This window comes from Syngnathus scovelli, chromosome 1 (assembly GCF_024217435.2).
Source record: "Syngnathus scovelli strain Florida chromosome 1, RoL_Ssco_1.2, whole genome shotgun sequence".
Taxonomy (NCBI): Eukaryota; Metazoa; Chordata; class Actinopteri; order Syngnathiformes; family Syngnathidae; genus Syngnathus; species Syngnathus scovelli.
The window spans coordinates 12,382,753-12,397,355 of record NC_090847.1 but is presented as its reverse complement, the minus strand read 5'-3'; the positions used below and the strand labels follow the sequence as shown (position 1 = coordinate 12,397,355).

Here is a 14,603-nt window from a genome sequence, read left to right as displayed (position 1 = left end):
CAAGACAAATTTAATTATCCTTGTTTAAGTTATAACTTGCACCAACAGTTAACCAACACAGTTGCATGAGCACTATTATAAAAGATATAAAAATAATGATTTTAAATCTTCTGACTGAGCGCTGTTCAACAAATCCAGTAGAACTTGGTTTTCAGGACCACGGACAGAGACAAAGTCACGAAAGGCTCCAATGTTCACTTTGGGTCAATTAGGCTCAGGATCAGTATAAGTACAATTATAACGAATGCATTGTACTCGTTCAATGTGATTTATAAGTGTATATATATCATAGATATTGTACACTAATCGTTTTTCCGATGTTCGGTGACATAATATTGACACAACATAAAGCTCACAGAGTATACTAATGAATGGTGTGAACACTGCATATCTGTATGATATTGAGACATTAAATGGAGTATGAAAAGACACTAAGCAAACAGGCACCTTTACTGCTCAAAACGAGGCAAAGAGATATCTTGGCTTTAATTTTGAAATTGGAAGAGTTGTACATCATACTTTAAAGGCTGGAAGAATTATTTGAACATCATCCGACTGAAGAAGAGATGTAACCTCTGAAACAGATAATGTTTTCCAGGATGATCATTTTAAGTGGCTACAAAATTACTTTTAAGTTAAAAGAAAAATAACCAACAACGTTTCTGGGGGCTCAGCATCTTTTATGAGAATGAGTAAAGGTTAACGTTTATGATTCAAGACAAGCTTGGGTTGAAAGAGGCCACACAGATTTTAGACAAGAAACTCCTCAGCCAGAAGAATTACGACAAGTCTGAAAGATAACAAAAGGGCTACAAACTATATAACCACAGATGCGGGGCTCCAAGAACCAAGTTGAAAACATATTTACAACAAATCAATGCAAAAGAAAAACACAAGAAGCTGACAGACTTTCCTATGAACTTTACAGTCAATGAACAAAAAAGATGTTACTACACACTGCTTTTCTTCCCAAAAGAACTTAGTATAGTGATAAGGCATATAAGAAATTCACCCTGAGCCTGAAAACTGTGAGAAAACCATCACTCACCAAGGTTGACATCTGAGAAAAGTCTCCTGCTTGTTGACATTCAACATATATTTAATGTTAATTGAATTAACAAGTATATGGAAATCTCTCACTGAGAGCAGCAGACGTTATCAGGTACAAAAACAGCAAAAGAATGGTGAAATACTGACTCACCAATGTTGACATCTGTGAAAAGTTTCCCGACAGCTCCTTATTCACATGTGGCGTTTCCCCATCAGCTACATCCACACTCACTAAAGTTTGACTCATGGCTTGCATATTCTTCATGTCACTTTGTCTAGAGTCAGTTGTCCTGCACACCTCATAATTGTACACGTGCGGGAGAGTCCCAGTTCCCAAAGTATCCGAGTACCGCGGTGGATAGTATGGGATGACGGGCAGGTTGGAGTGGTACAGGACGCGAGACTGTCTCCACCTGTGCACTTTGACTGCGATGATGAGCAGCAAGCATGTGACGAAAAGGAAGGAGACCACAGCCAGCGCCAAGACCAAGTAAAAAGTCAGCTTGTCATTGTACTCCTTATCGTGCATGCTCAAGTCAGTGAACTCTGAGAGCACCTCAGGGAAGCTGTCGGCCACCGCCAAGTTCACAACGACTGTAGCTGAACGAGAGGGCTGCCCGTTGTCCTCCACCACAACAGTCAGTCTTTGTTTGACAGCATCTTTATCAGTCACTTGGCGGACTGTTCGGATTTCTCCATTGTGGAGGCCCACTTCAAACAACGCCCTGTCTGTGGCTTTGTGCACTTGATAGGAGAGCCAGGCGTTCTGGCCAGAGTCCACGTCCACGGCCACCACTTTGGTCACCAGATAGCCCACGTCGGCCGAACGAGGCACCATTTCGGCCAGCAGCGAGCCGCCTGTCTGCACCGGGTACAGGACCTGCGGGGTGTTGTCGTTCTGGTCCTGGATTAGGATGCGAACTGTGGCCACAGAACTCAGCGGAGGGGATCCAGAATCGCGGACAGTCACGTTAAAGTCAAAGGACTTGATTTGTTCATAGTCAAAAGATCTGACTGCGTGGATGACACCATTCTCAGAATTGATGGAAACAAAAGAGGACACAGCTACTCCATTAACTTCTTTCTCCTCCAGGAAGTAGGACACTCGGGCATTCTGGCCCCAGTCTGCATCACTCGCACTTACAGTAAACACGGAAAAACCGGGAGAGTTGTTCTCTGGTAAGGTCTTACTGTATTCTGACTGATGGAATTTGGGCGGGTTGTCGTTCACGTCTGCTATTTTAACGTTCATGTTTTTACTACTCGACAGAGGTGGAGAGCCTTGGTCAGACACTGTTATGGTCACATTATATTCCGGGACACTTTCCCGGTCTAAGAAGTTTTCAGTGACTATGGTGTAGTAGCCTGTTAATGAAGACTCAATTTTAAAAGGGACGTCGTTGTTAATGGAACACTTGACAACACCGTTGACGTCAGAGTCTTCATCATTCACGTTAAACACAGCTACAGTTGTACCTGGGGGAGAATCTTCAGGTATGGACTGAGAAAAGGACATGACTTCTATGTTGGGGACATTGTCATTCACATCAATTATGTTGATAAAAACTTTACATGTATCTGTATAGCCTCCATGATCTCTTGCCTGAACATTTAACTGATACGTCTTGGATTTTTCAAAATCCAATTCACCCAAGACCTTAATTTCTCCTGTTTTGGTATTTACACCAAACAACTGTTCTGTTCCTTTGGTAGCATGTGTGGAAAACGTGACGTCGCCATTTAGGTCGGCATCAGCATCGTTTGCACTAACAGTCGTGATCAATGTCCCTGCAGGTGAATTTTCAGGCACATCTACCTTATAAACAGGTTGAGTGCACACTGGGGCATTATCGTTTGCATCCAGCACAGCAATTTCAATTCTTACTGTCCCGGATCTGTGTGGCTCCCCACCATCTGTGGCAATCAGCATGAGCGTGAGACTCTCTTCTTTTTCTCGGTCTAAAGGCTTTTGTAAAACCATTTCCATGAATTTTGCTCCATCAGGTTGGCTTTGTATTTCCAATTTAAAATTATCTGATGGTTTAAGAAGGTATTTATGTATATCATTAATACCAACATCAGAATCATCCGCATTCTCGAGTGAGAAACGAGAGCCCACTGCAGCATTTTCAGTTATTTTTAAATGAATTTCTGATTGTCGGAAGGACGGACTGTTGTCATTAATGTCCACAACTTCCACTGTTACTCGATAAAGCTGGATGGGATTTTCTAAAATTATGTCAAAAGTGAAGCTGCAGGGCGTCGTCTTGCCACAAAGCTCCTCTCGGTCGATGCGCTCCTTAATCACAAGTGTGCCTTTGTCTCGCTTTAAATCAACATATTGTCGGCCTCCTTTGGTAATGATACGAGCTTTACCTGCTACTAGCCTGCCAACATCCAAGCCCAAATCTCTCGCAATGTTTCCAACAAAAGAGCCTTCCGCCTGCTCCTCCGGTATGGAATAGCGAGCCTGTCCAGTCACGGAGCCCAGCTCGCACAGACAAAGAATCACAAACAGTGTGCGCCATCGGCCTCTGATAGCGCGCATCCGCATAAAATCCATCGTGAATTCAAAAATAACAATAGGACTTCTTCAAGTAAAACCAATGCTCACGTAAAAAACGTATAAAATAAACCGGACTCCAAAGAAAATATGCCTCTTTAAATTAGAAGCATGCAGACCGTCGTGTTTGTCACCAATGAATCTCTAAAAGGAGCTCAAGAGGAGCGCTCCTGCGCAAACGCGTTTCATTCTCATTCATTGACGTGTCACCAGCGGCACTCAGAGCATGTTCACAGAACTGCACATCTATTTTAATCGCCCTGTCTAAACGTAGACAGTACAAACCGTTTTGATTGGTATGGTGCCACTTCAAATTATAATTTTACATACAAAAAATGCAAACACATTTTATGACTAACGTTTTAAAAATATGCATTTTATGTTTCAATCATGACAGCACTGGATTATAGTGATTATTTTTTACATGCAAAAAACTAAAAACATTTATGACTAACGTTTGGAAAATATATACGTTTATATTTTGATTATACCAGCACAAGATCATAGTGACGTTAAGTAAATATTTGAAAGTACAGACCAGTAACTAAGTAAGAAGGTAAGAAAATCAAGACCTTCTAATATATCATTAATCGGTCTGTGTCAACTTAATTAAGAAAACATTACATTATTTTAAAATACAAAGGCTATTGCGTCCAGACGTTTTTAAATTATAAACAGCGATTCAGTTTTAAAATTCAGTTGATTTTTAAGAAAATTACAATCATGATAATGTACAACAAAATCATTTAGATCCAGATAGTCGACTTAAATATTGTATCTGGAGCCGATCGATTTTTTTCCCGTACTATTGACAAAGTAATAATAATAAGAATATAATTGTACATTAAATTTTAAAAAAAAAAAATTCTCCCAGTGCGTATTGTACAAATTATTAGATCAACACTGGTCCAAAAAAGTGATAAAAATGAGCAACAATCTTCAGCACCACGGACAGCAAAATTAAACATCCACTTCATGTGCAGTGTTGAGACTACCGGCGCTATAAGTAACGGCGTAAGTCACACCGTTTTAGATTTCCAGTATTGGATACTCCTTTACTATATTGATTGTTATAACTGTTATCGTTATTAACAGTGAGATGTGGGATGTTACTTATTTGGGACGCGTCGACGTGCAACGCAAAAACGCTTCCGCCCCTCAGCGGATTAATTTCTGAGTCGCCACGTCTCGCGTCAGCCAATCAACCTCTGGAATGTGTCATGTGATCATTGTTTTGTTTTTGTACAAAACAAAGATCATCGGCACCGTCCATGCTCATGCCTCGCTGTACATTACTACTTTGTACCTATACCGGCACAAAACAAAACAGGAACATGCATGGAGGACTTTGAGTTCGAAACTTGGCATACCTGGATTGTTTTTTTGGCTGTCGAACTGGACGAAGACGCAACATTGTTTACATTACCATATAGCAAATTGTACGCCACTGCGAGCGACGGGTTTTTTCTCTCCCATCAGAAGAGTATTGGGAAAAGAAAGCTGTTGGGTTTGTTCAATTTGTACGTATTTATTTCTAGAACTTCCTCAGCATTCAACAACATCGGCATGCTCGCTACTCGACCCCCTCGTGTCATATGTCTCTTTCCTTTTCTCCACTCCTGTCCTCTATCTGTATAGTACTCCTAGTGGCAGGACCACCACACCACAGGGGTTTTGCCGTAAACAATGGCAAAGTATGCTTGTGTGTTGGTGTGTTTGTCTCAGGGAGCAAACAATTAAAACTTCGCACTGTATTTCTGCGTCAAGTTACACTTGGTTATCTTTTTACACAGCTACTGTACCAGAGATGAGGCTGTAGCCCCCCGCATTCAGTAATATATATGTTATCTAAAAAAGCACCCCAAACTTTTTAAAACATTTCAGCCCCCACATTCAGTAATATACATGTTAACTAAAAAAGCACCCCAAACTTTTTAAAACATTTCACTCACCATTGTTGACATCTGAGAAAAGTCTCCGAGCATCTGCTTGTTGTCATGCGTTGTATCAGCATCAGCTCCATCCACTCTCACTAAACTTTGACTCATGGCTTGCATGTTTTTCACATCACTTTTTCTGGAGTCAGTGGTCCTGCACACCTCATAATTGTACACGTGCGGGAGGGTCCCAGTTCCCAAAGTATCCGAGTACCGAGGCGGATGATACGGAATGACGGGCAGGTTGGAGTGGTACAGGACGCGAGACTGTCTCCACCTGTACACTTTGACTGCTATTATGAGCAGCAAGCAAGTGACGAACAGGAAGGAGACCACAGCCAGCGCCAAGACTAAGTAAAAAGTCAGCTTGTCATTATACTCCTTGTCGTACATGCTCAAGTCAGTGAACTCTGAGAGCACCTCAGGGAAGCTGTCGGCCACCGCCACGTTCACAATGACTGTGGCTGAACGAGAGGGCTGCCCGTTGTCCTCCACCACAACAGTCAGTCTTTGTTTGACAGCATCTTTATCAGTCACTTGGCGGACAGTTCGGATTTCTCCATTGTGGAGGCCCACTTCAAACAGCGCCCTGTCTGTGGCTTTGTGCACTTGATAAGAGAGCCAGGCGTTCTGGCCAGAGTCCACGTCCACGGCCACCACTTTGGTCACCAGGTAGCCCACGTCGGCCGAACGAGGCACCATTTCAGCCAGCACCGAACCACCCGTCTGGACCGGGTACAACACCTGAGGGGGGTTGTCATTCTGGTCCTGGATTAGGATGTGAACGCTCACGTTGCTACTGAGGGGAGGAGAGCCTCCATCCTGTGCTCTGACAATAAATGTCAGCTCTTTGATTTGCTCGTAGTCAAATGAACGAACTGCACTAATAACTCCACTTTCTGCATTGACGGACACAAATTCACTAATTGGACTTCCTCCGATTTCACTCTGCTCCAACATGTAGGAGACACGAGCGTTCTCTTTTTCATCTGGGTCTTTGGTAATCACTCTTAAAACAGAAACACCTGGCGAGTTGTTTTCTGCAACATGTGCACTATAAATGCTGACCGGAAACACGGGAGCGTGATCATTCACGTCTGACACTTTCAAATTAAAAGTTATTTTTGTGGAAAGGGGAGGCGAGCCGGCATCTGACGCAACAATTGTTATGTTATATTCTGGCACCCTTTCACGATCTAAATCAGCGTCAGTCATCAATGCAAAATAATTCTTCACGTTGGATTTGATTCTAAATGGAACGCGGCCTACAATCGCACAACTCACGTGACTATTTTCACCAGAATCCAAGTCTTTTACATTGATGATACCAACAGTGGCACCGACGGGGGCATCTTCTGACACGGGACTAGTAAAGGACATTACATTAATGACTGGAACATTATCATTTAAATCCATTACTTCTATTTCGACTTTTGTGGACTCAGTAAGTCCACCTTCATCTTTCGCTTCAACCATGAACTGTATTGTTTTCTGTTTTTCATAATCTATTTGTTTTGCTATAACAATGCCTCCTGTCAACTCATTCATAAGAAATAAATCAGCTATTTCTGTATTGTATTTTGAAAATGAGTATGCTATTTTTCCATTCGAACCACTATCTGCGTCAGTGGCATTCACAGTTAGAACATGTGTGCCTTTTGGTGCGTTTTCAAATACCTTTGCTTTATAAATAGTTTGATTGAAGACGGGAGCATTATCATTCGAATCTAAAATTATTATTTCTATATTTACTGTACCTGATCTCTGTGGATTCCCACCATCTACAGCCACCAATTTTAAGGAGAGTCGCGGCTGTGCTTCTCTGTCTAAAGCTTTCTGAAGCACCATGTCTGCATGTTTTTTGCCCCCCGGACTAGCATGTTGTTTTAAAACGAAATTCTCACTCGGATTTAAAATGTAATTTTGTACGTTATTTGCATCCACGTCAGCATCATGTGCACTTTCTAAAACAAATCGAGACCCAATTACAGCAGACTCGCTAATTTCAAATCGCAAATAATTGTTTTTGAAAGTGGGAGCATTGTCATTTACGTCCAATACTTCGATGGTCACGGGATGCAACTCCATGGGGTTCTCCAATAAAATCTCAAAGGTGAAGCTGCACGGCGTTACGTCTCCACACAGCTGCTCTCGATCTATCCTCTCGTGGACAACCAGGAGCCCTTTGTCCGCCCTCAGCTCGGCGTACTGGACGTTGTCTCCTGTCACGATGCGGGCCCTCCCAGAACGGAGTCTTTTTAGATCCAAACCGAGATCTTGGGCCACATTTCCGATGAGCGAGCCTTTTTTCATCTCCTCTGGGATTGAGTAGCGGATTTGCCCCTGCGTTCCATTTAGGAAAAAACACCAAAAAACAAAGAGCCAGGCCGACCCTTGCCTTTTTCCTCCTCGGCGTGTATGAATTTCTTTACACTCCATATGAAAGCAAAATGTATTCAAATGAAGCAATCGATTAATGACTATAAAAAAATAGACGCAATTATTTCATCCGATATCAGCTCAAAGGCGATCGATACGTTGTATACGCTTAGCTCTTTTGTGCCAAATGGCAGCAACAGAGGAGGGAGCTGCACTATGTAGTCAGCACCAACAAATCCATTTATCAGGTAACAGCGCCCTTTAGAGGCGGATAGGTGAAATTTGTAAGGTTAAAAATATTAAGACAAATAAATCATTAAATGCGACGTATTTTGTTTAATAGCGGGGAAAAAAAACATTAAAATGACAAATCACAAAGATATAACCCCATTCACACACCCGGAAAGAGTCATGATTTGCACACACAGAAAATCAACACGGTTTCGTGTAGTGACAGAATAGAAAATATCTAAACGATCACTAACCCTTCAGAGTGAGCGCAGGTCAAAATACCAAGGGACCGCAGTACTTCAGCACCACGGACAGAGACAAGGCGACAGGTTTTGCGCGCACTTTGAGTCAGAGATCACCAAAAGATGCACAATTGCAATGTATTCATCATACTAATTTATGATAGAGTAAACTTTAAATAGCTTTTTAGATGTTCACTTCCAGAATATGTGACGGTGACTATGGTATAGGGCATGAACAATTGTGCATTGTGCATATTTTTGAGACGTGACACTTAACGACCTATGAATAAGGTACAGAAGCAAAATCTGAAAAAGTAAAATCTATAGAGCAGAGTCACTATCATTCGTTCAGTTCAAATACTAGGAGAATATCAATAAAATATAGCAGAATAAATGTTGCCTAAAAAAAAAAAGAGAGCTCATTATGTACAATACATTCCTGCACAAGGATTTTCTCATCCAGAAAATGGGAAATAGTCTTTTAAAATGACCACGGCCTTAAACAAAAGCAACACAAGTCAGTGGCTCTCAGCCCACTGATCTTAGTCTCCGTTTGTCTTCTGCCCCTCTTTATTCAAAGACAAAACCATAATGGGTAGGCTTAAAAAAATGTCAGGGAGCAAATAATTATTAATACCTTGCACTGTATTTCTGCATCGAGTTACACTTTTTATCTTTTTACACAGCTACTGTACATGAGATGAAGCTGTAGCTGTTCAGTCGTAAGTGTGATGAGAAAAAACACCCCAAATTCTTTAAAACATTTCACTCACCAATGTTGACATCTGAGAAAAGCCTCCTAACATCTGCTTGTTGTCATGCGGCGTATCAGCATCAGCTCCATCCACACTCACTAAACTTTGACTCATGGCTTGCATGTTCTTCATGTCACTTTTTCTGGAGTCAGTTGTCCTGCACACCTCGTAATTGTATACGTGTGGGAGGGTCCCAGTCCCCAAAGTATCTGCGTACCGAGGCGGATAGTACGGGATGACGGGCAGGTTGGAGTGGTACAGAACGCGGGACTGTCTCCACCTGTACACTTTGACTGTGATGATGAGCAGCAAACAGGTGACGAAGAGGAAGGAGACCACAGCCAGCGCCAAGACCAAGTAAAAAGTCAGCTTGTCATTGTACTCCTTGTCGTGCATGCTCAAGTCAGTGAACTCCGAGAGCACCTCAGGGAAGCTGTCGGCCACCGCCACGTTCACAATGACTGTGGCTGAACGAGAGGGCTGCCCATTGTCCTCCACCACAACAGTTAGTCTTTGTTTGACAGCATCTTTATCAGTCACTTGGCGGACAGTTCGGATTTCTCCATTGTGGAGGCCCACTTCAAACAGCGCCCTGTCTGTGGCTTTGTGCACTTGATAGGAGAGCCAGGCGTTCTGGCCAGAGTCCACGTCGACGGCCACCACTTTGGTCACCAGATAGCCCACTTCCGCCGAACGAGGCACCATTTCGGCCAGCAGTGAGACGCCCGTCTGCACTGGGTACAGAACCTGAGGGGCATTGTCGTTCTGATCCTGGATTAGGATGCGAACTGTGGCCACAGAACTAAGAGGAGGGGATCCAGAGTCACGGGCAGTCACGTTAAAGTCAAAGTACTTGATTTGTTCATAATCAAATGATCTGACTGCGTGGATGACACCATTCTCAGAATTGACGGAGACAAAAGAGGACACAGCTACTCCATTAACTTCTTTCTCCTCCAGGAAGTAAGACACTCTGGCATTCTGGCCCCAGTCTGCATCACTCGCACTGACAGCAAACACGGAAAAACCGGGAGAGTTGTTCTCTGGTAAAGTCTTACTGTATTCCGACTGATGGAATTTGGGCGGGTTGTCGTTCACGTCTGCTATTTTAACGTTGATGTTTTTACTACTAGACAAAGATGGAGAGCCTTGGTCAGACACCGTTATGGTCAAATTATATTCAGGGACACTTTCCCGGTCTAAGAGGTTTTCAGTGACTATGGTGTAGTAGCCTGTTAATGAAGACTCAATTTTAAAAGGGACGTCGGTGTTAATGGAACACTTGACGACACCGTTGACGTCAGAGTCTTCATCATTCACATTATACACAGCTACAGTTGTACCTGGGGGAAAATCCTCAGGTATGGACTGAGAAAAGGACATGAGTTCTATGGTGGGGATATTGTCATTCTCATCAATTATGTTAACAATAACTTTACATGTATCTGTAAATCCTCCATGATCACTTGCATGCACATTTAATTCGTAGCTTTTTGATTTCTCAAAATCTAACCTACCAGCAATTTTGATTTCTCCAGTTTTAACATTTACATTAAAAAGCTGGTTTTCCTCTTTCGTAATGTGAGGAGTGGAGTAGGTGACGTAACCATTTAGGCCTGCATCAGCATCGTTTGCACTAACTGTTGTGATCAGTGTCTCTGCAGGTGAATTTTCAGGCACGTCAACCTTATAAACAGGTTGAGTGCACACTGGGGCGTTATCGTTTGTATCCAACACAGTAATTTCAATTCTCACTGTCCCTGATCTGTGTGGCTCCCCACCATCTGAAGCAAATAGCATGAGTGTGTGACTCTCCTCTTTTTCTCGGTCTAAAGGGTTTTGCAAAACCATTTCGATAACATTTCCTCCGTTTCGTTCATTTTGTACTTCCAATTTAAAATAATTTAAAGGTTTTAGAGTGTATCTTTGAATATCATTTATTGCAACATCAAGATCGGCTGCATTGGCGAGTGAGAAACGGGTTCCTACTGCAGCATTTTCAGCTATTTTTAAATTAATTTCAGATTGTGGGAAGCACGGACTATTGTCATTAATGTCCACAACTTCCACTGTTACTCGATAAAGCTGGATGGGATTTTCTAAAATGATGTCAAAAGTGAAGCTGCAGGGCGTCCTCTTGCCACAAAGCTCCTCTCGGTCGATGCGCTCTTTAATTACAAGTGTTCCTTTGTCTCGTTTTAATTCAACATATTGTCGGCCTCCTTTGGTAATGATACGAGCTTTACCTGTTACTAGTCTGCCAATATCCAAGCCCAAATCTCTTGCAATGTTTCCAACAAAAAAGCCTTCCGCCTGTTCCTCCGGTATGGAATAGCGAGCCTGTCCAGTCACAGAGCGCAGCTTCAACAGACAAAGAATCACAAACAGTGTGCGCCATCGGCCTCTGATAGCGTGCATCCGCATAAAATCCATCGTGAATTCAAAAATAACAAGATGACTTCTTCAAGTAAAACCAATACTCAAATTCCAAAATAAACACGAGAATCCAAAAGAAATCTGCCTCTTTAAATGTCGAGGTGTCCGTCGTGTTTATCAGCAATGAAGCTCTAAAAGGAGCTCAAGAGGAGGACTCCTTCACGGACATGTTTCATTCTCATTCATTGACGTGTCACCAGCGGCCCTCAGAGCATTTTCACAGAACTGCACCTCTATTTGATTCGCCCTGTCCAAACGTAAAGACAGTCCAAAGCATATTGATATGGTACCACTGTAAACTATATTTCTACACGAATAAAAGTACAGATACAACTTTTGACAAAATATAGGTTTAAATTTTGAGTATGACAGCACAGAAATATAGGGAAGTTAAGCAATTAATTCAAACGACAGACCAGTAACAATTAATAAAATCAAGACCATATGAAATCATTCCTCTGACTAATTTATAACAACATAATTGAGAAAATACAATATTTTAAAATACAAAGGCCGACGTTATGATTGCATACAGATTTTTTTTTTAAATTATGAACAGAGATTCAGTGTAAAAATTCAATAGATTTTTAAGAATATTACAATAACAGTAATGTCCAACAAAATCATCTCGACTTAAATATCGTATCTGAAGCCAGACAATTTCATTTTATACTGCTGACGAAACAATAATAATCATAATCATCTTGAGAATAATATTGAGAATACGAATAAGAACGAGAATAAGACTGAGAACAAGATTTTTTTTTTCCCCCAGTGACTATTATACGAATTAATAGATTCAAACTGGTCCAAAAAAGTGATAAAAATCATCAACGCAGTTCAGCACCACGGACAGAAAATACAGCAAATGATAATGATAATGAAAGACATGACTCACCAAAGTTGACATCTGTGTGTCAGCATCAGCTCCATTCACACTCACTAAACTTTGACTCATTCCTTGCATGTTCTTCAAGTCACTTTTTCTTGACTCAGTGGTCTTGCACACCTCGTAATTGTACACGTGTGGGAGGGTCCCCGACCCCAAAGTATCCGAGTACCGAGGCGGATAATACGGGATGACGGGCAGGTTGGAGTGGTACAGGACGCGAGACTGTCTCCACCTGTGCACTTTAAATGCGATGATGAGCAGCAAGCAGGTGACGAAGAGGAAGGAGACCACAGAGAGCGCCAAGACTAAGTAAAAAGTCAGCTTGTCATTGTACTCCTTGTCGTGCATGCTCGAGTCAGTGAACTCTGAGAGCACTTCAGGGAAGCTGTCGGCCACCGCCACGTTCACAATGACTGTGGCTGAACGAGAGGGCTGACCGTTGTCCTCCACCACAACAGTCAGTCTTTGTTTGACAGGATCTTTATCAGTCACTTGGCGGACCGTTCGGATTTCTCCATTGTGGAGGCCCACTTCAAACAGCGCCCTGTCTGTGGCTTTGTGCACTTGATAGGAGAGCCAGGCGTTCTGGCCAGAGTCCACGTCCACGGCCACCACTTTGGTCACCGGATAGCCCACGTCGGCCGAACGAGGCACCATTTCGGCCAGCAACGAGCCGCCCGTCTGCACCGGGTACAGCACCTGAGGGGCGTTGTCGTTCTGGTCCTGGATCAGGATGTGAACGCTTACGTTGCTGCTGAGGGGAGGGGAACCTCCATCCTGTGCTCTGACAATAAATGTCAGCTCTTTGATTTGCTCGTAGTCATATGAGCGAACAGCACCAATAACTCCGCTTTCTGCATTAATGGACACAAAGTCACTAATTGGACTTCCTCCAATTTCACTCTGCTCCAACATGTAGGAGACACGAGCATTCTGATTTTCATCCGGGTCTTTGGCAAGCACTCTTACAACAGAAACACCTGGCGAGTTGTTTTCTGCAACGTTTGAGCTATAAATGCTGACCGGAAACATAGGAGCGTTGTCATTTACGTCGGACACTTTCAAATTAAATGTCATTTTTCTGGAGAGGGGTGGCGAGCCGGCATCTGTCGCAACAATTGTGATGTTATGTTCTGACACACTTTCGCGATCTAAATTTGCGTCAGTCATCAATGCAAAATAATTTCTCACATTGGATTTAATCCTAAATGGAACGCGGCCTTCAATTGCGCACCTCACGTGACCGTTGTCACCAGAATCCAAGTCTTTTACATTAATGATACCAATAGTGGTACCGACAGGGGAATCTTCTGACACGGCACTGGTGAAGGACATTACATTAATGAGAGGGGCATTATCATTTAAGTCCATTACTTCTATTTCGACTTTTGTTGATTCAGTAAGCCCACCTTGATCTTTAGCTTCAACCATGAATTCAAATGCTTTGTCTTTTTCATAATCTACTGGTTTCGCGATTGATATACCTCCTGTCACCTCATCTATAAAAAATAAATCAGCAATTCCTGCTTTTGATTTTGAAAAAGAGTAAGTTACTTTTCCATACGAGCCGCTATCTGCGTCAGTGGCATTCACAGTAAGAACATGGGTGCCTTTTGGTGCATTTTCATTCACTTTAGCTTGATATAAAAATTGATTAAAGACGGGAGCATTATCATTCGCATCTAAGATGACAATTTCTATATTTACTGTACCTGATTTCTGCGGATTTCCACCATCCACAGCCACTAATTTTAAGGCGAGTCGTGGCTGTGCTTCTCTGTCTAAAGCTTTCTGAAGCACCATTTCTGCATGGGTTTTGCCCGCCGGATTGGCGTGTTGTTTTAAAACAAAATTATCACTCGGGATTAAAATGTAGCTTTGCAAGCCGTTCGCACCCTCATCAGCGTCAAACGCACTTTCCAAAACAAAACGGGAGCCAAGCGCAGCAGACTCACTGATTTCAAATTCTAAATGTCTATTTTGAAAAGTGGGAGCATTGTCATTTACGTCTAACACTTCGATGGTCACGGGATGCAATTCCATGGGGTTTTCCAATAAAATCTCAAAGGTGAAGCTGCACGGCGTCACGTCGCCACACAGCTGCTCTCGATCTATCCT

The 14,603-nt window shown here is 42.5% G+C and overlaps 1 protein-coding gene across 22 annotated transcripts in view; it reads right to left on the bottom strand.

Annotated features, from left to right (window-relative positions):
- The window catches only part of LOC125988574 (protocadherin gamma-C5), a 239,431-nt gene that overhangs the window by 123,192 nt on the left and 101,636 nt on the right, over nucleotides 1-14,603 (bottom strand). Inside the window, exon 1 of one of the 22 annotated variants that reach the window (XM_068650670.1) lies at nucleotides 9,176-12,445. The exons of 19 other annotated variants lie outside the window; for them this stretch is intronic. In XM_068650670.1, coding sequence (XP_068506771.1) covers nucleotides 9,176-11,590 — 2,415 coding nt within the window. In that variant the 5' untranslated portion in view covers nucleotides 11,591-12,445. Of the gene's footprint in view, nucleotides 1-1,201; nucleotides 3,969-5,565; nucleotides 9,131-9,175; nucleotides 12,446-14,603 lie in introns of those variants that run through there. 2 more of the 22 variants (XM_068650659.1, XM_068650671.1) reach the window with 2 other exon arrangements.